The sequence below is a fragment of the Carcharhinus amblyrhynchos genome, chromosome 9 (genome assembly GCF_965287045.1).
Source record: "Carcharhinus amblyrhynchos chromosome 9, sCarAmb.v2.hapA, whole genome shotgun sequence".
NCBI classification, from domain to species: Eukaryota; Metazoa; Chordata; class Chondrichthyes; order Carcharhiniformes; family Carcharhinidae; genus Carcharhinus; species Carcharhinus amblyrhynchos.
The window spans coordinates 67,332,568-67,359,468 of record NC_137332.1 but is presented as its reverse complement, the minus strand read 5'-3'; the positions used below and the strand labels follow the sequence as shown (position 1 = coordinate 67,359,468).

The window sequence follows — 26,901 nt, the reverse complement described above, 5'->3', positions numbered from 1 at the left end:
ACCTTTCACATCTAACGTTATAAAGTGTGTGGTCAGCCAGATGGGGGTCTACGTTTTGTGCTGTTGCTGGAAGGGCTAATGATTGGGAAGTGTTATATTTATCTCTGCCTGTACATCTGTTACTGCTCTCTGAAGGAAAAATGACGCCCATTTGACTAATTTTGTACAATTCTGTCTTTCATTGACGACAGTGACAATTGATTGAACAAAGCAAGCATCCATTCTGAAAGATCAGATTCAACAGCATTTACCTGCAATCAGACTGATTTTATTAACTTATCATTCTTCCCCTCCCATCCTCATGCACTCTGAAGACAAATAAGATAGAAAGAAGTGTAAGCCATTCAGCCCCTTATACTTCTTCAACTATTTAATCCAATCCATGGCTGATCTGTATCTTAATTTTATTTATCCTCCTTTGATCCAAATCCCCCTTGGCAATGTCTATTGCCCTGAGCCTTGAAAATTTCAATTGACCAAGAATTTGCAGCCTTTTCATAGAATTATAGAAACTCTACAGTGTAGAAGGAGATCATTCAGCCCATTGAGTCTGCACTAACTCTTCGACAGAGCATCTTACCCAGGCCCTATTCCTGTAAGCCCACTGACCCATATATCTTGGGAGACTATGGGATAATTTAGCATGGCCAATCCCCACCTAATCTGCACATTTTTGGACTGTGGGAGGAAACCGGAGCACCAGAAAGAAACACACACAGGCCCAAGGGAGAAACCCACACAGACAGTGACCCAAGCCAGAAATTGAACCCAGATCCCTGGTGCTGTGAGGCAGCAGTGCTAACCACCATGCCACCGTGTCATTTTTGGGAGACGGAGTTGCAGGTTTCCCTGCCAAACAGTTTTAATGCCACATAAAATTATCAGCTTTTGATTGAAGTGTTCCTATAATAAATTAGAAGTGGCTAAAGAACGACTATAAATTATTGGCTTTGAGTCACTTTGCCACTATATAACTGTCTGGCAAGTCTTTTCTCGTTCTATTCGCAAACAAGTGATGCAATGATAAAAGCAGATTGGGTGGTCTCCTGCCATCACTAGTACATCATAAAGCACTGAAAATGATGCTTGATTCTCTCTGCTGTTTGGCAAAATAAAACCTTCTTGAATGCCCTACCCCTTTAAAGATCAAGAGTTGTCAATTTATTCTGCCACTCCCTCTGCTTCCCCTCCCCTCCCAAGAAAACAAATCACTTACTTCATGCACCTAATTGGCTTTTCGTGTTTATTGGGGAGAAAAGTGCTGAAGTCGCTGTAGGAGTCAGATTTCTGTGATAGGCAGCCCAGTCGGGTTTTCATTGCTCTGGTCCTGTAGAAAGACGGCAACAATCTGTCCTTAAAAGGTATTCCCGGTGCTGTATAATGTGATATCTTCAGTGAACAAATGCATTTGTAAGGTTCACCGTGAGGATTACTTTTCTTTATTCTTACGTGGAATGTAGACATCGCTGGCTGGGCCAGCATTTATTGCCCATCCCTTAATTGTCCTTGGATTGAGTGACTTGCTAGACCATGTCAGCAGGCATTAAGACTTAACCACACTGAATGTGGATCTGGAGTCACACGTTGGCCAGATAGATAAGAATGGTAGATTTCCTCCCCTGAAGAACATTAGTGAACCAGACGGGTTTTTTCAACAATCGACAATGGCTCCATGGTTCAACTTTTAGTTCTGGATTATTTTATTGAATTAAAATTCCAGGGACCAGGTAGCATTCTGCTGGGTCTCTGGATTAATAATCCAGTGACAATTCCACTATGCCGCTGCCTCCCCTACTTGAGAACATCATTGATCTTGAATTATTATAAAGTCATGAATATATTGGGGTAGCTTTTAACTTTGTGTCATTGCATGAAACAGATGAGAGCCAGTTGGCAGCTTATTTTATATTTGCCCCGATGTTTTAATTTCCGCTGACGGCAAAGGAAAAAAGATAAAACAGGCTGTCATTTTCTACTATTCTGCAAAGTCACGATCTACCCTGATCAAGTTAGTCAGAAACAGCATTTAAATCAGCGATGGAACACACAGACACATTACGAATAAAAGAATCATCATCTAAAATCAAGTATTATAATGTGGTCTTGAATACAAAGATAAAGTTAAAGGTGTATTGGGAGTAGGTAGCATAGCGGCAATATCGCTGGATGAATGACCCAGAGACCCAGGGTAATGCTCTGGGGACCTGGGTTCACGTGCTGAGGGACGGGCTGAAGCTTGGGGCAGCCGCCGCAAAGGCACAATGGGGAAAGGCCACACTATAAGGCCTTTTAACGGAGGCAGACCGAGGGCCCGGGAACTGCAGAATACCCTCGACCTGCATAACTGTGTGCCGATCTGAGCAATAACGGCACACAGTAATCTATTGAGGCATGTATATAGTTTTAGTATTGAAATGTAATGACTGTAATTTGTATAAATCTGTAAAAACGTTTTGGTTCGGCACTGTTTGCAATTCAAAGCCCTATACATTTGCAATAGTTTATTTGAGATTTTTATGAATAAAGTATATTTTTGGAGAAAAAAATCCTACCATTTGGATTTAAATTCAATATAGAAACCTGGACTAATGACGCCCATGAAACGATTGTCATAAAAAGCCATCTGGTTCACTAATCCGTTCACTTAGGGAAGGCCTGTTCTTACTTGGTCTGGCCTACATGTGACTCCAGATCCATAGCAATGTGGTTGACTCTGAAATAGCCTGGTAAACCATTCCACAGCCATGTGGTTGCCTAGCAAACCACTCAATTCAAGGGCAATTAGTGTTGGGCAAAGCATGCTGGCCCAGCCAACGAATCCTACATCCCCTGAATGAATTTAAAAAAAACTATCGCGAGAGTGATACTTGTTTTATGGCTCTTAGATTATATTGCCTGATAATCAGTAAAGTTACTAACTGGATTCAGAGACTAAATCAACGTCATATTTGTCAATAGATTTTCTGCCTCTTGATGCAGGACCTCATTGTTCAATAGTGACTCTGGGATGCACAGTGCCTGAAAATACCTTTAAGCGGTTTGAATTTGCTCAGTTCATCTCAGGCTCCGTATTACTTAATTGAATGATTAATGCGCATTAGTTCACTCAAACACATTTCACGCCAGGGTGCCTGAACTTTTGCGAGTGTCACAGGGATGAGTGTGTGAAAACTGTGTTGGGGGACGAGACAAGGGGCGGGTTGATGTTTGACAACATCTGTTTCAACAGCTGGCTTTTTTTGGTGGAAGGGGGAGTTGGATAGAAATAATTTCCCTTAAAAATAATACATATACTGCTTTGAAGAGATGTGTAAGCGTATATTCTGTGTGAAGATTTACATAAGCTGCGCATAAAAAATGGGTCAACTGTAGACATTCCTTCCACTATTTTAAGGCACCTATTAAATTAAAGTTGCTGCAGTGAAATCTTTAATTCTAACTTAAAATTAAACACAGAAAAGAACTGGATTGATTGATTAGATGAAAAATGAAAATAATGGGAGTTATCCATTCTCAAGTACATTTTAAGAAGGAATAAGTATTTTCCTACTTGTCTTCCTGAGTCAAAGTAATTGTTTGTTTGTTGTTTCTCTTCCTGCACCCAGTGGTGTGCGAGGCAAACTTCTACATGTCTGCATTGCTAGTCTTTCCTTGATGTGGAGATGCCGGCGTTGGACTGGGGTAAACACAGTAAGAAGTCTGACAACACCAGGTTTGAGTCTGACGAAGAGATAAACCTCGAAAGCTTGTGAGTTTACTATCAAATAAATCGGTTGGACTTAAACCTGGTGTTGTCAGACTTCTTAGGGTCTTTCCTTGAACAGGCCATTAGCCCGTCACTGGAGGCTCGTAGCTTGAGGGGCGCCACTCTGCATCAAACATGGCTGACCAAGAGCCCCTCCTGTTCTTTCCAGCTGTCAATGATACGCAACCTGTTTGGCTGTGTAATGAACCCTCCGCCCTTGGCCATCAAGTCCCGGGATGGGACTCAAACACAGAGCTTCTGGCTCACAGGCAGGGAAGCTACCCACTGCACCATAACACTTGAAGTAATTAACTTAAGAGATATTGAGGATAAATTTGCTAAATAGATAAGGGGGGGTGTGGTGTGGGGAGCAGGGGTGATTGGATAAAATTGTGTGCAGAGATCATGATTAACTTGTGCCAGTTCCTGCTGTTGCAGAAAGCATGCAACCTCTGTGCTGCCTGCTAATTTAAATGATAGTAGCATGCAACTTTGAATTGATTTATTATTGTGACATGTACTGAGATACAGTGAAAAGTATCATTTTGCATGTTATCCATACAAATCACACCATACATAGAATCATAGAATCCCTACCATGCAGAAGGAGGCCGTTCAGCCCATCGAGTCTGTACTAACCACCATAGCACGTAAAGAGTCGCCACACGCCATCTTGAAACATGGATGTGATCAGCCCACAATGAGAGCAGTAACACATTCTCTCTCCACTCCCTGTCTTGTGGGGGCTGGCCGCCAGTATTTTAGGGCCTTGTGTCAAAGCCAGATTTTGTGAATTAAAGGAACACGAGCAACAGGGGACAGAAATAAAGCTTTAAAATGAACTACAAAAAAATAAAGACAGCAATTTGCACAATGGATTGCTGCCCTACATTAACATGTCAATAGAAAGACGGAGAATGCAAACATTTCAAAATCTTAGCACCAAGTATGATGTCAAGAGGCTGAACTCCTTCAAAGGGGACAAAGGCCATGAGACTGCTATTTAAGGCCAGATTCCACCTCTTAAAGGGAACCACAGCCTGCTGGTACTGGCATTGGAGTGATTGGGAAAAAACTTATTGAACAGGAAGAACATTAACTAATGGTGCAACATTGCAGAAAATGGGCTCCAACGTTCTCAGATTGAAAGCCTTGGTTCAAGAGCTAGAGAGGATGAGAGTGATCCTTTGGCTACAGGTAGCCAGGAGGTCCTCCAGAAAGGCAATGAGAACCTGATAACTGGGTGGTTAATGCCAGTGGTCTAACTTCGAAGGCCTAGATGTAATACTGCAAAAAATTTCATGTTCTGTCACATGGTGGCCAGGGTTAGTGAATGCAGCTTCCAATACTACATCCTTACAAATCACCCATTAGCCATACCCCCTTCACTCACACAACACGAATCACTATCAGTCACAACTCAGGCATCACATTCATAGCTGTGTCTCTATCTCTCACATATGTAGCATTGCTGCATTTTGCACACACTACCTGCCATTCAAACATGACAGCCGTCTTACACAAAAACATTGCCACAGATTTACTGAGATACTTTATTTTCTTTTGCAGGCTAATATGGAACAAACCTGGAGGTAGTTGTACCTAACTGGCAGAGGACAACGGCTGCATGTCTTAATGGAGGAGAATGTGCTCACCATCATTGGAGTGACAGGATCGAGGCTGTTACTAGCAGTGGGGCTGAAACCACTGAAGGTGATAATATGATCTTACTAACTACACATTCTCACATCCAACTTCTCCCTCACTTCATAATCTCTGCTGACTTACATGCATCTCTTGTCTTCCCCAGCTCCACTCTCCCCACATTCCTTGATTGTAACACTTACAGATACCCAGGAAGTGCCGCCTGTCCAGGTAGTGGTTCAGGAGCATGCAGCACAAGAGGAAAAATTGATTGATGGTGAAACACCATCACTTATTTTCACACTCACAGCCACTATCTCAGATACTGAAACTGCATCTATCTGTATGAGTAGCAGCATGGAGTTGGGACCTGCATACGGTAAGACAGCAGAATCAAGTAGGTTCCTGCCAAGGGACAAAGGAGGAGGCCCACTAGAATAGTGAAGTGTTATGCATTCTCCACTTAGTCCTGGTCTCCTGCTACCTACAGAGAGTTAGTCTCTCCCCTTACAGAACAGTGGTCAGCAAACTGTAAGATGTTAGAGATGTGACGTGCTCCAGTTTGACAGGGTCCTGACTTATTGAAGCTCAGGGACACATCACGCTCACAGCCAGTGAAAGCTGTTTCCTTGACCTGTCCAAAATATGCAGGTCTGTGAGTGAGGGAAAACAGATTTGAGTCAGCACCTCCTTCATAAAATAGAGATGCTGTACACAACGTTCCTTGGTGAGATTGTGGTTAGACAAATGCTTCTGGAAGCTCCTGGGTGGATATGGCGTTGGATGGAGAGTCCTGCTCTTTCTGCCTCTCCTCCCTCTTCAAGCAGCTCCTCTGCATTGCCTTAATTTGATCTATTTGTTACAGAGCAGGCCAGGGGAGATGCAAACTACAGAACCCATGACTGGACAGAATCCTTAGTCATAACCAAGACTTTCACTTTCGCCACATGCCATACCATTCCCTGTCAACCTCACCCATGTTAAACAGAAAGGGAAAGTTCTCAATAGCTTTACAAAATTAGACAGAGGCAATAAAAATAAACCTGTAGCTAAACTGAAAACAATTGATGATCCCTATTTAATAATGCAGGTGGTGGGTCATTTCTGCTGCTGAACAGCTGTTCAGCTACGTGGGGAGGGCCGCTGTGACGTTAAGTTAGTGTTACATGCTGACTGACGTCACAACCTCAATCCATTACATACTTCCAACGCATCTTCGGCACTAACAACCTCGGCACAATGATGTCCTGCACAGCCTGCCATTATGCGATTAAAATGGCACCCATTGCACCACAAATACAGGCGGTACGGAGCTAAATTTTATGGCTGTGCTGTTTTAAACATGTGCTGAACACTTTAAGAAATCAGATTCAGCGCAATATGTGGGAAAGCGAAGGGAAAACAAAAGCCTGGCTAAATGACAGAGGTGGATGAGAAATGTGAGCGCTGGAAAGACTAATGAACCACATGTGGGACGTAATGTAAAAGAGATAGTCACTTAATTATATATTGAAGTGTCAGCGGAGCAGCAATGTGGGTGGAAGCTGCACTTTCAAATTGGCTGTGCCTTGCTCAGAAACAGAGAAGAGTAAAAATGGCAAATATGCAAAGGACTGATATCTCCATTCTGGAGATAATGGCCGGCCTCTCCGTGAACTCTGTGTCTTTTCTTAGCCCCGCCCTCAGCCCTGCCTTGAGGAATCAAGGTGGCTGAGAATTCACATGGAAAATAATGGAACTTGATCAAGCTTGTGACAAGCATGATTATGTAATGTAAAAACAAACCTTTGGAGAAACTGTGAAGACAGTTGAACAATGAAACACTGTTTACACCACAGATTGAATTCAGTTAACATTCCCTTTTTTAGATTAGTTGGCCCAGGTTCCCTTTCATTAATGTACTTCATGTGGTGCGTATCCTGTCATGCCTTATGTAACATATCATTTCCTCATAGCAATTACAAAAATCAATAGCTGTTATATGTTAGCTCTTCAGTGTTGGAAAACAAATGTTGGGAACATTTTTGTTGTTTTCTTAACATCGCACCATTTTCCCCCTTTCTGCCTTTTCTCCCGTTTGCCATGTACATCTCCCAAACAAGAAGCTCTGAGGGTTTAGCTAATGTTGCTTTATTAAGGCAGTTTTTGACAGGAGAATACAAACTGTCTTGGTTTCAGTACCTCATACCATATGGTCATTACTAGAACATTATTTATGAGAACCCCCAGGTGTGGGCTCATCCCCAGTTGCCCATTGCTGCAGTACAGTGAGGCGACATATTCTCCCAACATCCCAAGGGTCTCGTGTCAAACAGTGGATCTGCCCAGCTGTAGGAAAGGCAAGAGAAGAAGAGGTGAGGCAAGCCAGAACGAAAAAGAACGCAAAATAAAACCTGGGGAAGAGAGAGATAAAGAGCTGAGAGCATCAGAGAAGGGTAAGAAAGTGCAAAAGTCGAAAGAGTGAGAAGCAGAGAACTCAACACATTCAAATACCAAGTGCATTACAGTTACCATCAAAGACAGAGCCTTAAGAGCAGCTGGGCCACATGTGCATTGAGCCAGCCTTGAGGAGTGCTGGGGAGCATGATCCTCTCATTTGTCAGACACCAAGAAGCCAATTTTAACACAACCCATCTGTCAGGAACCTAATGAGATAGGTTGTGACCATGGTATTTGGTCAGCTATAAAACCAACATCCCACCTGATCCTGAGGGCTTCCCATCCTGCAAGTTAGGTTAAAATTACACCACTAAGAAACTGGGGGTACTAAGTAGAAAGAGAGAGAACACCAGGGAAGTCTGTGGACCTACAAATTAACCGCTGGCACCAGGGAGGACATTTCGGAGTCTGAGAAAACCACTCCAAGTGGCTGTGCTAGAACTTAGCCACAGAGATCACCAGTTATTTGACATCACTGGACTGGAAAATAGGGATAATGTGCTGGCCAAACTAAAATGTTCAACTAGAGATGAACAGAGCAGTACAGGGCCGCATAAAACAGTGTGCTGATGTCCAGTAATGAAGTCAAAAAACAGATTGCAATGAAGAACTTTGTCCTTTCTCTTACATTTCTTATGAGGGTAATATTAGCTTCCAATATAATTGACTCTTATCTAAGGGGCCATTGTCCAACTATGACAATTACAATGTAAATGGTGCCTTTTAAGATATTGACAGGAGTGTTTTTAAAGAAAATTCACCACTATTCTAACATAAGAAAATATTAGGACCAAAACCTTAGATAAAAAGGTATGTTTTAAAGACTGCCTTAAGAGAGGAGAGAGGTAAAGGCTTAAGGGTGAGGTTTGCGAAGGGTATCGTGGAGCTTAGTGCTGAGATAACATTTTAGTGATGAGCCTTGTCCTCACGGGCAGCACATATTGGAAGTTCAGGAGTGTGCGTACATGGTTACCTGGTCATTTAAAACAATGGCCGGAACGCGGCATGCATCAGGATTCTCCATTGATGCTAGCAAGTGCTGAGAACCCCAGCCAAAAAGAAGGAGATTGAAAAAAAGTCCTTTGAGACATACACAGAGACAATGAAATAGTGAGTTAATGAGAGATGCTTAATACATTATATGTTATTTAGATAAAGGTGCAACAAATGGACTAATTTTCCTTGGTGACAATGTGGGTGAATTGATATTAAACTTTTGGCTTGACTGGCCCACATGACGCTGCCAGTGTTGCATTCTGTCCTGGTTCTTACGTTTGTTGAATATTCAGGAAATCTCCATCTCTGTCGTAGTATGATGTACTTGCACCTTTAAGGGTACACATATCACTCAATTCACACCTTGACAAGATGTTGTTTTTTATTCAATTATGGGACGTGGGTAGCGCCGGCTGGCCAGCATTTATTGCCTGTTCCTAGTTTCCCCTGCTGAGTGGTTTGCTAGTGAGTCAACCACATTACTGTGACTCTGGAGTCTCATGTAGGCCAGGCCAGCTAAGGACAGCAGATTTCCTTCCGTAAAGGCCATTAGTGAACCAGATGGGTTTTTCTGACAATCAACAATGGTTTCATGGTCATCAAAAGATTCTTAATTCCAATTATTTTTACTAAATTCAAAGTCCACCGTCTGCCATGGTGGGTTCAAACCCTGGTTCCCAGAACATTAGCTGAGTTTCTGGATTAATAGTCTAGCAATAATACCACCAGACCACTGCTCAATAACTTGGTTCCAGTTAGTGGCTGCAGGGCTTTGGAAGATTTGACTGCAAAACATTGCAAACGTTTGTAGTTCAAAGGGTTAGCAGGTATGGTAATCTATTGGGCACAAGATTTGTTGTCATTGTTTGATTTGATGGGCTGAATGGCCTCCTTCTGCGCTGTGTAGGGATTCTATGATTCTATAATAATGTGACACTGACATCAGGTAGCCGTGTGCGCGGTACTGTAGGGAGCAGGCAGACAGTACTGAATAGAGACGTGCCTTCCCTATGACTCACTATGGACATACTGTAAATAGTTTAAATAAACTAGTTTTTAAATAGATACTCTGATGCATTTACAGTTCTTTTCCTTGCTAGAATTCTAGCCCAGCACATTCTACAACATGGGGTAGTGGAATCAGTTTGGTCCATTGTTGGTGCTTTATGACCAGCACCCGCAGTTCAGTATGCTTCATCAAGCATCTCAATGGCACACTCTCCATAGATGGGTAGCAATGGCACATTGCAAGAACAGTCATGGCCCCTTACCCCACTGAGATCGCTGCTTGAGGACCTGCTGTGAAAATCTTTGTCAACCAATCCAAATTGATTCTTTGTTTTATGAGGCCGGACGAGAATCAGATCAATATTCATATCTCCTGCACTTCAGCCAGGCCCATTCATTCATCCCTGATCACTCCAGGACCAAACTTGGTGAATCCAACCAAAACACTACGAAAGGCGGGAAATCAGTGGGCCAAGGCAACAGCACAAATGACAGGGTTGCCTAGCAGTGCTTCAGATGTGACAGAACAGGACATTTTCAGTGTTTCTTCTCAGTTAGAGTCTCCAACAAATGGGGCAAATAACAACACCACCAAAAATTAATGCCTTTCTTATGTTTCCTATGTGAAATTCACCAGCATTTCCAGGACTTCTGATCCATCAATTCAGAGATTAGAAGGTTCCCAACATAATTAAAACTTGTCACATGTGCCTTGGTATCTCTCTGTACTGCCGATTTCTTTGCATAGTGCTGCAAATATTCCTCTTCAGCCATCATATATGAAACTGAAGGGGTGGGAGGTCAAACAAACCTACGTATTGAGGGTCAGATTCTCATAACACTTGCCATAAGACCCATAGATCACAGAGATCTTTTATGCCTTGGTGGTTATTTACCCCCAACTCCATGCCCCCTTACCTTCTGCAATAACCTCTTGTGAGGTACCTTGTCTAACGCCTTCTGAAAATCAAGAAAGACCACATCCGCCGGCTCTCCTCTATCCACCGCCCTAGACACATCCTCATAGAACTCCAGTAAATTTGTCAGACATGACTTCCCCTTAACAAAACCGTGCTGCGTCTGCTCTATCAAGCAATTCCTCTCAAGATGCCTCGCTATTTCCTCCTTGATGATGGATTCTAACATTTTACCTACAACAGACGTTAAACTAACCGGCCCATAATTCACTGCCTTTTGCCTGGCACCCTTCTTAAACAACGGCGTAACATTAGCCGTTTTCCAATCTTCCGGCACTTCCCCGGAATCCAGAGACGGGAGTTCTATGAGGATGTGTCTAGGGCGGTGGATAGAGGAGAGCCGGTGGATGTGGTCTTTCTTAATTTTCAGAAGGCGTTTGACAAGGTACCTCACAAGAGGTTATTTATGGCAGAAGGTAAGGGGGCATGGAGTTGGGGGTAGGGTGTTAGCGTGGATAGAGGATTGGTTGTCAAATAGGAGGCAGAGAGTGGGGGTCAATGGGTGCTATTCGGATTGGCGGTTGGTGACTAGTGGAGTGCCCCAGGGGTCGGTGCTGGGGCCTCAGCTTTTTACCATTTATATAGATGATCTGGAGGAGGGAACCGAGTGTATGGTGTCGCAATTTGCTGATGACACCAAGATTGGTGGAACGGCAAATTGCGCGGAGGGTGTGGAGAGTCTGCAGAAGGATCTAGATAGGCTGGGCGAATGGGCCAGGAACTGGCAAATGGAATTTAATGTTGGCAAGTGCGAGGTGGTCCACTTTGGTAGGAATAATGGTAGGAAGGACTATTACTTACACGGCGAAAAACTGCAGCAGGCGACGGTGCAGAGGGACCTCGGGGTCCTTGTGCATGAGTCGCAAAAATCCAGCCTGCAGGTGCAGCAGGCGGTCAGGAAGGCTAATGGGATGCTGGCCTTCATAGCGAGGGGGATTGAATATAAAAGTAGGGAGGTCTTGCTGCGGCTGTATAGGGCATTGGTGAGGCCGTAGCTGGAGTACTGTGTGCAGTTTTGGTCGCCGTACTTACGCAAGGATATTTTGGCCTTGGAGGGAGTGCAGAGGAGGTTTACTAGGCTGATACCAGAGTTGAGGGCATTGAGCTATGAGGAGAGGCTGAATAAACTAGGCTTGTACTCGTTAGAGTTTAGAAGAATGAAGGGAGATCTCATTGAGACATATAAGATGATGAATGGGATGGATAGGATAGAGGTGGAGAGACTCTTCCCGCTCAGAAAGGATAGTAGGACTAGGGGGCACAGCCTCAAGATAAAGGGGGGGCGGTTTAGAACGGAGTTGAGGAGGAACGTCTTCACTCAAAGGGTGGTGAATCTCTGGAATTCTCTGCCCGTTGAGATGGTGGAGGCTGCCTCGCTAAGTATTTTTAAGACGCGGGATGATGGGTTTTTGATAAGCGAGGGGATTAAGGGTTATGGGGAGAGGGCGGGAATGTGGAACTGAGCCACGACAGATCAGCCATGATCTTATTGAGTGGCAGGGCAGGCTCGAAGGGCTAGATGGCCTACTCCTGCTCCTATTTCTTATGTTTCTTATGTTTCTTATGTCATCCGCACCCAAGCCACTTCCATACTTCACAAGAAAATGTGTGTCCAGTTAGGCATCGTACAAAAGGTCGATGATGTTCTTCCATTGGATCGCTTCCTGTCAAGAATTTCCACACGTTTTTCAGGACCAGGGAAGCTGAAGATGGAGTACCATATTTCTGTGCTCCCCAGAAGCCATGCCAGTTTGTCTGTTCACATCTAGGAGGTGGCCATACCCCCAGTTGCAGGAGGATAAGGAGGAACTTGACTGCATGTTACACAGGGACATTATTTTCCCAGTCACACAACCAACCTGCTGGTGTTCCAGCCTGGTCATCATTCCTAAGCCCAATGGTCGTGTCCCATTCTGTGTGTATCTTACACAATTAAATAAAAGACAGCGGGAGGTCCACCCAATGGCATTGGTAGATGGCAGTTTAACTACACGCACAATAATGTTCTCCAGGGACTCCTGGGGTGTGGGAGAGGAGGAGTCAGTGGTATAAGTAGTTTAAATATACAAGGTCATGAGAATAGCTAAAGAGATAGTTTCATGTTGTTAAAATGATAGTGTGCATTGGGGAGAAGTTTTAAACAGCAAAGAGTACTGGATGAAAAACTAAAAAAAAACTAAATACCATAATATGTCTCTGGCTCTTTCTTGCTAGAATTGTCATCCAGCACGTTGTACAACAGCCTCAACCCTTCGCACACAACAGCAGAAAAGATCTGGTGTTAAAGAGAAACAACTATCAATATGCACTGTGTGTAAGGATCCTACAGCTTTATAGGGATCCTACGCACTGCACCTCTGCTCTGAGATCTCACCTTACTCCATCTAGCAGACATTAGATCCTGGTAAAATTGTTTGAGTTTAGGTAGTAAAGTTTATCTGCTACAAAGTTTAAGTGGGAAAAACAATTAAATAACAGAGTCTGGAATGTCTCAGTGTAAGCAAAACTCAAAGACATGATTGCTATTTCTGGGGAAGTTAAAATACTGCAGACAGGCCTAAGACCAATTTATCCAGGAAAAACTCCTTGCGGCCAAAGAAGTCTGAAAAAATGCAGCCATTTTTCCACTAAAAGCACGGTTTTGTAGCAGAGTGGAGAACTAAATGTGGGAAAAGTCAGTAACCAGCCAAGGCTGTGGTCCTGTAACTCAGAGTCAGATTAACTCCAGAAGTACAGGAGGAAACACAATAGCTGTAAAAGGTTACAAATAGCACTAAAAATCTTGCAAAAATCTAAAAGATGACCACAAAGCATCCAACAGTCAAATGAAAGGCAACAGCCTTGCTACCTGAATGTACTTTGTCCCAACAATTCATTGAGTCGTATTTTCTGGACCTCAACATTCCAGACTAGATAAACAAGCCATAAAAATTAAAATTGCTCCAGGCAGTGAAGACCTCCACGGAGTGAATATATCAAGGATGTCCGGCAACCATCTTCAAAACCCAAACAACATATCCAAATCCACTCAAAAATCAATTACGAGTGAAACTCAACTTCCAGTTGAACGATCTGGAATTCATGTCTTTACAGGTCACAATCCACTGAAGCTACTGATCAGTTTATAAGTAGGTGTAGAGACAAGTGGTATGGTTATGATTTCACAACAACTGAATGAGCCAAGAGAATTATCAAGCTCATGCTAAGATAGACAATAAGATAATGAGTTCTCATGCCACATCCACCCCCAGCTATCACCACACTCCCAACTCTATGTTTACTATCAGGGGACCAGGACCATTCAGCTCTGAATGTCCAAGAAGCCTTCACTGATAAAGTTAAGGAACAGTAAGAAGTCTTACAACACCAGGTTAGAGTCCAACAGGTTTATCTGGAATCGCGAGCTTTCAGAATGCTACTCCTTTATCTGACTCACCTGATGAAGGAGCAGTGCTCCGAAAGCTCGTGATTCCAGATAAACCTGTTGGACTCTAACCTGGTATTGTGAAACTTCTTACTGTGCCCACCCCAGCCCAATGCTGGCATCTCCATCTCAAAGTTAAGGAAGACGTTGTAAAATGGGGAAAATGGCCTTAATATTCAAAGAACTGACTGTTATGCATTGTGAAAATACACTGTTGCTTTGCTGTCTTGGATCCAGATTTTTAGCAGAAAAAACTTGTCAGCTTTAAGTAAAATGAACTGCAATAATGTAGCATTTTCCCATGATGGAGAAATGAATCATTTGTATTATTTTCTGGGATGGCCATGACGAAGACAATTTCTCCCATACGTTGCGTGTATACGCTGTTTGTGTTTTGTATGATTGTGATTCAGGCCATTGACAAGGTTCCATGCAGACAGAAATTTACTTACCATTCAAAAGTTGCAGCCTAATTTTGCCATCAATTTTAAGCTGAAGACGAAAGCAGCCACAACTTTTCTTTGCATTTGTATTGCCTCACGACAGACAGCACACTAATGAATCTATGCTGCACCCTCTCTCGATCTTCTCAACATCTTTCCCACACCAGAGATTCTAAACGCCAACATAGCACTCCTAATGTGGTTTCACTAAGGGTTTATATAAATTCAGTGTTACAGTTCAGATTTTACCTTCTATGCTTCTTGCTATAAAATCCAACATTCCATTATCCACTTTTTCAGCCTCATCCACAGAGGTGATGCTTTTAACAGTTTGTGAACTTAAACTCTCACATCCCTCTGATCTTCCATTTCACTCAGCCTTCCTAAACTGAAGATCTAAGTATTTCTGTTATTGTTTTTATCATAATGTATCACCTCAAACTGACTAACATGGAATTCTGTCTTTTTTTGTCTAACTATTTACCTCATCCCACTGGCGCCTCTACTTTTTCAGAAGGCTAAGGAAATTTGGCATGTTAGCTACGACTCTCACCAACACTTACAGATGCACCATAGAAAGCATTCTTTTTGATTGTATCATAAATTGGTATGGATCCTGCTCTGAACAAAACTGCAAGAAACTACAAAGGGTTGTGAACGAAGCCCAGTCCATTGCGCAAACCAGCCTCCCATCCATTGACTCTGTCTACACTTCCCGCTGCCTTGGAAAAGCAGCCAGCATAAGCAAGGACCCCGTATATCCCGGACATTCTCTCTTCCACTTACAAAAGTCTGGGAACATATACCAATTGACACAAGAGCAACCTTTACCCTGCTGCCATCAGGCTTTTGAATGGATTATATTAAACTGATGTTTCTCTTCACTCTATCTGTAACTGCAGCACTATATTCTGCACCCTTTCCTTTCCTTTTCCTCTATGTGCTCTACGAATGGTATGTTTTGTCTGCAAGAAACAATACATGTGACAATAATAAATCAAATCAAATTATCAATATCCCCAGCAATTTTGTTGATCCTTGGAATAAATTACTGTGCCTCCTATGTGAGCACCATCTGCAAACTTGGGCAGCGCATCAACCTATTATCCAGGTGACTGGTTCAGAAACAGTTGCAGGACAGAATTCAGGATTGCTTCCCTACTTTCAATCACTTAGGAAAAAGTGCCTGCAGCACCTACATTGTGTATGTTCCTTTTTGGCTAATTTTATATCCAGTTTGCTGTTTTCTTCTAATTCCATATCCCTTAATTATCTCCAATAATCTCTGATGAGTTCGTAATTGAAATTCTAGCAAGATATTTGTTTCCTGATTGTGCTTGACTGAATGGTCTCAGTCAGAAGCATTTCCAACAGTATCACTTATCAACTTACATCATATTTCACTGATGTTCCTCATGTATCAATCCTATAAGTTTTTTATTAGTTTATTTATTAGTGTCACAAGTAGGTTAACATTAACATTGCAATGAAGTCACTGTGAAAATCCCCTAGTCGCCACACTCCGGCACCTGTTCATGGACACTGAGGGAGAATTTAGCATGGTCAATGCATCTAACCAGCACATTTTTCGGATTGTGGAAGGAAACCTATGCAAACACAGGGAGACTGTGCAGATTCCGCAAATAGTGAACCAAGCCAGGAATTGAACCTGGGTCCTTGGCACTGTAAGGCAACGGCACTAACCACTGTACCACTCTTTTGAGTGCCAGCAGGTATCTGACCTGGAGGCTTCATGACAGAGCCCAATTCTGTTCTCCTCCACATGTAGACACTACAGCATGAGTCACAAGATTACAACTGCGAAGAGTATGGGCTTGGATATTTATCCCCATTGATGCCCCTGGTCCCAAAATGCTGAGGCAACTGAAGTACCTGACTGTCATCTTAGCTGTTAACAGCTCAAACTGGGACTCAAACCCGCCTTGCTATTTGATTCAGTTGGGATGTGGGTGTTGCTGGCTGGGCCAGCATTTATTGCCCATCCCTGAGGGCATTTAAGAGTCAACCACATTGCTGTGGACCTGGAGTCACATGCAGGCCGGAACAGGTAAGGATGGCAGATTTCCTTTCTTAAAGGATATTAATGGACCAGATGGGTTTTTGGGATGATAGATAGTGATTTCATGGTCATTGTTTGACTTTTAATTCCAGATTTTTATTGAATTCAAATTTCACCATCCTCCAGGGTGTTATTTGAAACCCAGTCCGCAGTCCATCACCCTGACTCTCTGGATTACTAGTCCAGCAATCCACTACGCCACTGCCTCCTGCTATGCAAGACTTACGCAAAGACTTTGCCAGATGCACATAAAATTAAAGTGATTAGTTTGTGCACTTTTCCATTTTCCTGTGAGTTTAGTTCTCTCTGGCCATTTAGTCACCAAACCTTACAGCTAATGAAAGTTTTGAAAAAGGCAGAGTTAGGAATATGTCTCCCACTGAATCCCTAATATCAATCTAATGCTAGTAGAGTGGCAATGAGGAAATATAGCCAGGTTTGAAATCTCATTTCATAGTCACACCTAGGCCAGGTCCTGTCGCAAGGCTTCCCCTTTTTCCTGGCTGGGGGAGAAGGCCCAATCTAAGCAGCACCTGAGACTGATGTGTCATATTGTGTGTGAAAATGAAGCGAAAATGAAGCAGACTTACTGTGTGGTGCCGGTCCTTTTCTCCACGGGTTTCTCTTTGTCAATTCTGCAATCGGATAAGCTGTCTGCGTGAAGCTGTGACAAGCTAAGCTGCGGAGACAGGAGAAGCAAGGCTGTGTGATTACTCTCAAGCTAGTTTGCCCATCGACATACGATTTCTTGTGGAATTCTTATTTAATTGCTTTCTGCTCGACAACAATGTCAACTGACAAAAGGAAGGCACTCTAGTTGTCTTGAACACATTAATATTTCTCATTCCCCCCACCTCCCCCGCACCCCCCCCCCCCCCCCCCCCCAAATCCATTAACCATTCCAATGGCTTTGTTATTTTTACTTACAGCTGGTGGAAACTTTGTGCTGCTTATTTTGCTAGGGAACATCATCTTTTATTTATTGTGAGCCTCTATTATTGCTGAAAATGACTGGAGGCTGTCAGCCATGATGACAGTAACTGGGATGAGAATAATTTGTTTAGATCAGTGTTCTCGGGATGAACAGAATTGAACCTGAATAATGAATATTTTGCTTTTTTTTCTCACCAGATTCCAAGAAGTTAGTTATGGCAGGCAGCATGATGGCGCAGTGGTTAGCATTGCTGTCTCATAGCGCCAAGGACCTGGGTTCAATTCCAGCCTCAGTGACTGTCTGCATAGGTTTCCTCCGGGTGCTCCGGCTTCCTCCCACAGTCCAAAGATATGAGGGTTAGGTTGATTGGCCATGCTAAATTGACCCTAGTGTCAGGGGATTAGCAGGGTAAATATATGGGATTATGAGAATAGGGCCTGACTGGGATTGTGTTCGGTACTGAGTTAATGGGTGAATGGCCTCCTTCTGCAGAGAGATAGTCTAGATTCCAGAGTGTTTCTGTAGTGTATAAAAGTTAACCTCTTGTACACCTTCATAGGAATATAAGGAAAAGGAATAGCCTAGTTAGCCTCTTGATCCCATTCAGTTAGATTTTGGCCCTATATGCTAATTCCATTTTCCCACTTTTGCTCCTTACCCAATCTAGCTGTTGGCACAGTGATTAGCACTGCTGCCTCGCAGCGCCAGGGACCCAGGTTCAATTCTGGCCTCAGGTCACTGTCTGTGTGGAATTTGCACATTCTCCACGTGTCAGGGTGGGTTTCCTCCAGGTGCTCTGGTTTCCTCCCACAGTCCAAAGATGTGCAGTTAGATAGATTGCTCATACTAAATTACCCCTTGGCATCACGGTAGATTAGCAGGGTAAAAATGTGGGGTTACGGGGATAGAGACTGGGTGGGATTATTGGCGGTGGGGGTTCGCTGGGCCGGATGGCCTCCTTCTGCAATGTAGGGATTCTATGGTCTATGGATTCTATCTCACATGCAAGCCAAAATAGATAGCTTATTTTCCTTTGGTATCCAAAGCAAAAACACTCTGCGTCCTGTTTCAGAAGTAAAATATAGCTTTATTAGTTTGAGACCATTTTGCGCCCTTTGCAGGGATTCATATCAGAGACAGGATAATGCCATTTATTGTGGAATTTCATCAGCGAAAGAAACAGGGGCAGTGGGGAGTAGGTTCTTAATTAAGTAAAAGTCAACCTTCACATCATGGTTCCCTGAAGGCTAAAGCAGTGAGATAAAAACACTGGCTAAATATAGCCCAGTCTCAAAGCTCAATTTGAAAGAGAGTGTCCTGAATAACGCACACAAGATTTGATGGAAAATGACTTGCAGCTAGCACTCAGGGGCACCAGTCACAAGTATTCGGCAAAGTGCTGCGAATGTTATTGGCCCCCTGGGAGCTTTTAACATCGCAAGACTGTGCTGGGTTTATTACCATTGGATAATACAAGTAATATGCAACACTGAAGAAAGCATTAATGTTAATGGAACTGCTATTTCACGTTAGTGTCACAAGTCAGGTATAAGAACGCACATTGTCCATTTGAGGCAACTTATTTTGGTGGACAATTTGCCAGATGACACAATTAAGAACGGAAATTTTGTTGCGGACTGCCAAAGAGTAGGATTATAATTCAAGTGGATGGGTATTCTAGCCACTTGTATGTACCAGATGTTCATTTCTCCACAATTGTTGGCCAGGCCTTCATCTGCCAAGGCCTAGAAACTTGGAATATCCTCCCTACATTTCTCTCTCTCTCTCTTTTAAGGTGCTTCATGAAAACCACCCTATAAACAATCTTTTGGACATCCGACTGAATATCTTCTTATCTGGTTCAATGTCAAATGTTGTTTGAAAACACTCCTGTGAAGCGCCTTGGACATTAAAGGAGTTACATAAATGCAAGTTGTTGTTGTAAGAATGAAGGCCTTGTTTTAATTCAAAATGAGGCAGATTAAAGTCTTTGCTGCTCATGAACCTTATCATGTTCACAATTATCTGCAAATATCATAATTGCTCCAAAAATGTTTGTCATGTTCTACATGATGTGGAGATGCCAGCGTTGGACTGGGGTAAAACAGAAAGAAATCCCACAACACCAGTTTAAAGTCCAAACAGGTTTATTTGTAGCAAAAGCCGCAAGCTTTAAGGTCAGCTTGTCCCTTCGTCAGGAACTCCCAGCCACCTGTCCACTTATTTCCAAGTAGGAGTAAATTCTTTCTCGAAGAATCCTCTGCAATAATTTCCCTACCACTAACGTAAGATTCACCAACCTATAATTACCTGGACTATCCTTGCTATCCTTCTTAAACAAAGGAACAACACTGGCTATTCTCCAATCCAAATATGGCCTCCTTCTGCACTATCTATCCATGCAGCACTGCTTTCCAGCTGCTCTGCGCACCCCTTCTTTCATTCCAAGTTATAGAAAGATGCCAGACGTGCTCTGACGCAGAGGCTTTCATTTCCTGGATATTTTCCAGGTTCAGGGAGACATCCAGACCATTAGAAGAATGTGATACAGTTATCCAGAGAGACCTATGTGGAGGGACTATTGGTGATCTGGAATCAATACTAATAGAAATCAAGCTCTTGTAGGAGATCCCTGAACAGATCACACTGATATAACCTGAGGTGTCAATTCTCATTTTGTTCTCTGCTCTACCTTTTTGGTCTCTAGATTGGATCTGTTGTTCATGCCAACAACATCTGGATTATTTAGCTCTTCCATTTTATTGAAATCCCCATGGGGGAAGCCGACTTACACACAGCACATAGGTGGCCTTAATATCTTATTATATAAAGGTTAACCTCCTGTATGCCTTCATAGGAATATTGGGAAAAGGAATAGCCCAGTCAGCCTCTTGATCCCATTCAGTTAGATGTTGGTGGACCTGTATGTTAATACCATTTTCTCACTTTTGCTCCTTACTTAATCTAACTATCTCAGTCTTGGACACTCCAATTGTCCCAGCATCCAGAGACTTTTGGAGAAGAGCTCCAAATTTCTAGCATCCTTGGTTTGCAGAAGTGGCTGCAGATTTCACTTCCGAGTGTGCTTTTTCTCCCCACCACAGCAAACATCCTCTCTACTCCAAATCCCCAAATTCAGGACTTCCCTGTCTCTATTGCAATGTAGCATTCTGCCAATCTTCTTAATCTTAAATGGATGTCCTTTATCACATCAGCTCCTGAAATCTTCAGTTTTGTCATTAACTCCCGTCCATTTTCCTGTCCTTTCAATGTGCTGTGGATGGTTTTGAGACTAGCAACTTCTGGAATGGTCTACTTATTCAACACTATTGCCAGAATTTTACTGCGGCCCGCGAACGGAATTCTCCACTGATCTCGGGCGGGATTTTACAAGCCTCACCTGAGCGGGGTTGTAAAATATCAGCCTATACCTGTGAATTTTTTAAATTCAATACGGGATGAGAGTGTCGCTGGCTGGGCCAGCATTTATTGCCTGTCCCTAACTGCCCTCCGTTTCAGAGAACATTTGAGAGTCAACCACATTGTCCTGGCTCTGGAGTCACATGTAGGCCAGACCCAGGTAAAGATGGCAATTGCCTTCCCTAGTTAATGAACCAGGTGGGGTTTTCCAACAAACAACAACGGTTTCATGGTCATCATTAAACTTTTAGTTCCAGATTTTTATTGAATTTAAATTTCACCATCTGCCATGGTGAGATTTGAACCCAGGTCCACAGATCTTGTTCTGGTTCGCTGGGAGAATAACCCAGTAACAATACCACTGTGCTACTGCTTCCCCCAAAAATAAGCATGTGGACCATGCCTGTTGTTTCCAGTTGAGCCAACATGTAAACTTTGCGCTGCCTACTCATTATTATGCCTGTAGTTGTGGTAGCAGTGTGCCTCAGCACGGGGCCCAAACTCATGAGAGGTCAACAGCAGTTAAAGCCAGCCTGCACTAATTAAAATCAGCTCACTCTTCTTACAGGAAAGTGAGATTGTGGTTGAAACAAGTCCTGGAAGTGAAGTCACAGCTGATTCTGACCTGGGAAAAGGTACTAAGATTGGCACAACATGGGAAAGAGCAGGCTTCAAGATGTTCCAGTGCTGCATTAGAGGCCTTATTCAAGGAGCTGCAGAGAAGGAGAAATTTGTCATCTCCACAAGGGAGCAGAAGGCCTTTCCAAACACACATTCAGAAGGCTGCGTGGGCCCAATAGCTGTTTCACTCGATGTCAGTTAAAACTCCAAGAACTTGGTTGCATGCTGTAGATGTTCAGTGACCTCATATGATTGGTAAAGATTAGTGGAAACATCTTCAAATGCCATATACTGCCAAAAATACCATTTGCCTCAGAAACTGCTCTATTCACCACAACCCCATCAGTCATCGATCAACAATCTCGATCAATCAGATTCAATCTAAAACTTTATAGGCTTCACCTCATCCTCACAGGCTGCTGCCATTCCCACACCCACATTTCAGCTTGCACAAACTGCCAGCTATTCAACCATGATAACCACATCACCCAAATGGATCACACTACACCTCACTGACACAATTTCCTCTCTCTTGAGGACAAGGTGGTGCACAATTGGAGTCAGCAATTGTGGCGGGGAGCGGAGGGGGTGCTGGGGAGGTGACACGACCGCATACCCTCACTCTCATTGGGGAGACGGTTCTCACCATCAGTAAAGCTGCCGTATTTGAAGCTGTGGCCAACAATGGAGCTGAAACCACTGAAGATGACGGTATGCTCAAACCTATTCCTCTTTCTCAGGTTCCACTCTGCTCTCACCCCCGCTGCGCCCTCCCCCCCAACCCCCCTCCCCTCAACCCGCCACCCTCTCTCTGCAGACCATGGAAGCATGCGCCTTTTCAATCATAGCCCACTGCTCCACACATGCCCTTCTCCTTTTCAGATACCTAAGAACTGCAACATGGCCAGGAAGTGACGTGCAGACCACCAAAAGCAAGAAGACAGGCGTGCTGAAGAAACATGTTGTTCTCATACCCACAGCCACCAGCTCAGGTACAGCCGCTGCACATACATTGCACTTTGTGCTACTGAGCCCGTACGTAAGTGATATACGCACTAATTGATGCTATAATCTCCCTACTCTGTATACTTCCAGCCATGTGTATGCTAACGCCCTAATAATGGAATATTGTGTGATTTGCAACAGAAATATATCTAAGGGATATCATTTTGGAGCTCTAAAGCCACTAGTGCCTGCATTTCTTCATAAATTGTTCCTAGATTCTCAAGTTGCTGTTTACTTTTAAAAATTTACAAAGTTACTTCATCTCAAGCTATTTGTTATTCTAAAATAATTCACTAACTCACTTGATAATCTATTTCAGGTCACAGTTTGCTGATCATAGACCTTTTGAACACCAAACAATTTTTCTTCATTATTTTAGTGCAAATTTGACTATTTTACTCCACAGATTCATTCCCTCCTTTTTACGTTCCTAAGAATTGACAGTACAGGACATTTTGTTTTTGAATAATTAATTGATTTGCCTTTATGACAAGTGTTTCATAAATGTTCCCCAAATAGAGCGATGCAATGTTGAAATTTGCATCAAAGCGCGTGATTTCATTGCAAAAGCATTATCAAATTTCTTGTATGTAAAGATTTTTTTTAAAGCTTATTTATCAGTGTCACAAGTAGGCTCACATTAACACTGCAATGAAGTTACTGTGAAAATCCTCTAGTTGCCACATTACAGTGCCAGTTCAGGTACACTGAGGGAGAATTTAGTATGACCAATGTACCTAACCAGCATGTTTTTTGGAACGTGGGAGGAAACAAGAGCACCCAGAGGAAGCCCACGCAGACGCAGGGAGAATGCACAAACTCCGCACAGACAGTGACCCAAGCCAGGAATCAAACCTAGGTCTCTGGTGCTGTGACAGTGGGAAACATGTGCCCTCCTTTCATTTGTTATCCTAACCTATATCAAGATGGTGATCTTTCAACTTTTTTTTAATTTGCATTTGAATGGGAAGTATTGAGGCTTTTTCCATAAACCTTCAGCAAAATTCAAGGAGAAACTGTAACATTACTGGAATTTCACCTCCTGTCACAACTGAAATGCCAGTCTGAGATTGTGAAATAGTAAATACTTTGATGTGGCAGGAATACATTTGGTTCCAGTAGCTGTGGAGCATTGATGATATCCTGCATGGAATTAATGGAGTGGAACATTGGGCGGGATTTTCCAGCTGCGCGTGACCCAAGACCGGAAATTCCCGCCCAAGCTCAATGGATCTTTAAGTGGTCCACCAAGTTTTCTGTCCTGCCTGTTACGATTCACACAGCAGACAGGGCAGGAGCTTTCCAGCCTGCCCATGGACTACGTCTAAGTGGCAGTTTTCAATGTAACTTTTCCTCCTTTCTTCTCTCGTGGCTTTGTTAGGAAAGTCATTGGCCAGAGTTGTCCTGTCTTGCACACTTCATTATTGCTGCCAGCGAGAATGAAGAATTTGGCATTCAGCCAAATCTCCATTCACTGCAGCAGGAGAGGAAAATCCCAACCGCAAGCAACGTTGGAGAATTTCAGCCATTGCCTGTTATGGCACTGATTTAAATGGTGGTGAGTGCTGAGTTTGACTACACGTCTTGACTACACATCCTCAGATGCCACTTTGCATCCATTTTCCCAGTTTCTCCACCTGTATTGTATCTATTTTGATGATGCTACCTTCTATACTGGAACTTCTGATATGTCTTCCTTTTTTCTCAAATAAACACCCTACCACCCATCATGACACTATGCTTCACAGAGTCCTTAACTATGTCTGTCCCATTCTGAGCAATTAATTCCACTCTTTCCTTTTCCCCTCCATCCCTGAACCATGAGAGGATTCCCTGTCCTCACCTTCAAACCCCTCACTCTCCCACCCTGGTCTGTGTTCAATTAGTAAACCTCCGCCATTTCTACATCACCACCAAGCATACCTTCCCTTCCACTTTCAGCATTCCAAAGGGGCCATTCTCTCTGTAACATCCTTTTCTACTCTTCTATTACCCGACACTCAAACATAGCTTCTTTCCTGTTACCATCAGACTTTTGAATGGTCCTACCACAAATTAAGCTGAACTTTTTCCTCACCTATTGATAACTTGACACTATATTCTGCATCCTATCCTTTCCTTCTCCCCCATGTACTCTATGAACAGTATGTTTTGTCTGTAAAGCACAAGAAACAATATTTTTCACTGTATCCCAATCCATTTGACAATCATAAATCAGTTCAATTCAATTCAATCTTTCCATGTATGCATAGGAGATGCAACACCCGCCTTCATCCACCTTCCCTCTCACTGTTCAAATCCTCAAATACTGCCTTCAGCTGACACAGTGATTTAATTGTACTTCTTCCAATCTAGAATCTGTATTCACCACTCAAAATGTGGTCTCCTCTACACTGGAGAGATTAAACACAGATTGGTGACTGCTTTGTGGAAAATTTCTATTCAAACCTTCAGTTTCTGATCATCTGTCATTCATTTTAATTCTAAAGCTCGTTTCCAGTCTGACCTCGCTTCCTTGACCACTTATAGTGTCCCAGTGGAGCTCAACACAAGTTCATGGAACAGCACCTCAACTGGAAACTTCACAGTCTTCTGGACTCAACACTGATTTCAACATTTATTTATTTGTTTGTTTATTTATTAGTGACACAAGCAGGCTTACATTAACACCGTAATGAAGTTACTGTCAAAGTCCCCATAGTCGCTACACTCCAGCACCTGTTTGGGTACACTGAGGGAGAATTTAGCAAGGCCAATGCACCTATCTAGCACTGCTTTAAGACTGTGGGAGGAAACTGGAGGACCCAGAGGAAACCCATGCAGACACAGGGAGAATGTGCAGACTTGGCACAGACAGTGGCCCAAGCCGGGAAGCGAAATCTGGCCCCTGGCTCTGTGAAGCAGCAGTGCTAACCACTGTCCCCACTTTATTTCCTGCAATTCTTCGCTTTCTCTCCTCATCGCCCGTGGGGTGGCACAGTAGCATGGTGGTTAGCATTGCAGTTTCACAGCACTGGGGATCTGGGTTTGATTCCTGACTTGGGTCACTGTCTGTGTGGAGTCTGCATGTTCTCCCTGTGTCTGCGTGGGTTTCCTCCGGGTGCTCTGGTTTCCTCCCACATTCTGAAAGATGTGCTGATTAGGTGCATTGACCCAAACAGGTGCCAGATTGTGGCAACTAGGGGAATTTCACAGTAACTTCATTGCAGTGTTAATGTAAGCCTTACTAGTGACTAATAAATAAACTTTAAAACTTTCATTTTATTTCTCTTCTGAGCAGCAGCATTTCATCTTTGTACCATTCACACGTCTGCTGGGCACTCCTTTTGTTTTTCTACTTGTCCTATTGCTGCTCCCATTGGCCTTGCACTGTCATCCCATTTAGTATCTAATCCCGCCTGCCCCCCACGCTGTCACAGATCTTTCTTTTTGCTCTTTCACCTACCCCATCCCTCTCACTCGTTTAAAACCCATTACTCACTTTAACATTTGCCAACCCTGATGAAAGACAATTGACTGAATACATTAATATTTCTCACTCCACGTGGGCTGACAAACCTGCTGAGTATTTCCAGCATTTTCTGCTTTTATTCCACTTAAGCCTGAGTTCCTTAAAGCAAGTGTGCCCTTTCTGGTGCTCTTGCTGGGAGGGTATGGAAGAGTGATCACCCCAGGACAATATTCGGTACATGTGCTGCACTGACCTCCACTGCTGGTTTGACTGCCAAAGCTCAGGTCACCGAGCAGGGGAGGACTTAGTGAAAATGGCCCCTATTGTCCATGGGGCAATAATGTAGTGGACAATACTGGGCAGGCGCAGGGAGGGCTGCCGAACTCCAGAGGGAAAACAAGCATATGTTATCTGAAATCAGATACTCAACAAGAAATGAAACAGCAATTTTACTTGGCATCCTTTGATCAGTATGAAATTGGTCTGTCACTGCTTGAAACAGTTATACACTTAAAGACTCTGATGATTAAATGCTTGGAATGGTCTCTCCGACATGGCAGTGAAAAACACATTACTTCAATGAGTGTATGTGTTTTTTTAATGTTTCCAATCACAAAGTCTGCACCCACAAATGGCCCAGCACAATAAGTTATTGTTGGGAGAGGGGAAGGCGTGTTGCCAAACTGATGTCCGAACACAACAGCGCTCCGCTGA

General features: G+C 43.2%; 1 protein-coding gene across 1 annotated transcript in view; it reads right to left on the bottom strand.

Moving 5' to 3' along the window:
* Window positions 1-26,901, bottom strand: part of LOC145347903 (regulator of G-protein signaling 8-like) — a 52,873-nt gene that overhangs the window by 11,116 nt on the left and 14,856 nt on the right. The window contains exons 3-4 of the mRNA XM_080195862.1: window positions 17,347-17,435; window positions 1,217-1,327 (exon numbers count right to left, since the gene is read on the bottom strand). Coding sequence (XP_080051988.1) covers window positions 1,217-1,327; window positions 17,347-17,435 — 200 coding nt within the window. The remainder of the gene's footprint in view (window positions 1-1,216; window positions 1,328-17,346; window positions 17,436-26,901) is intronic.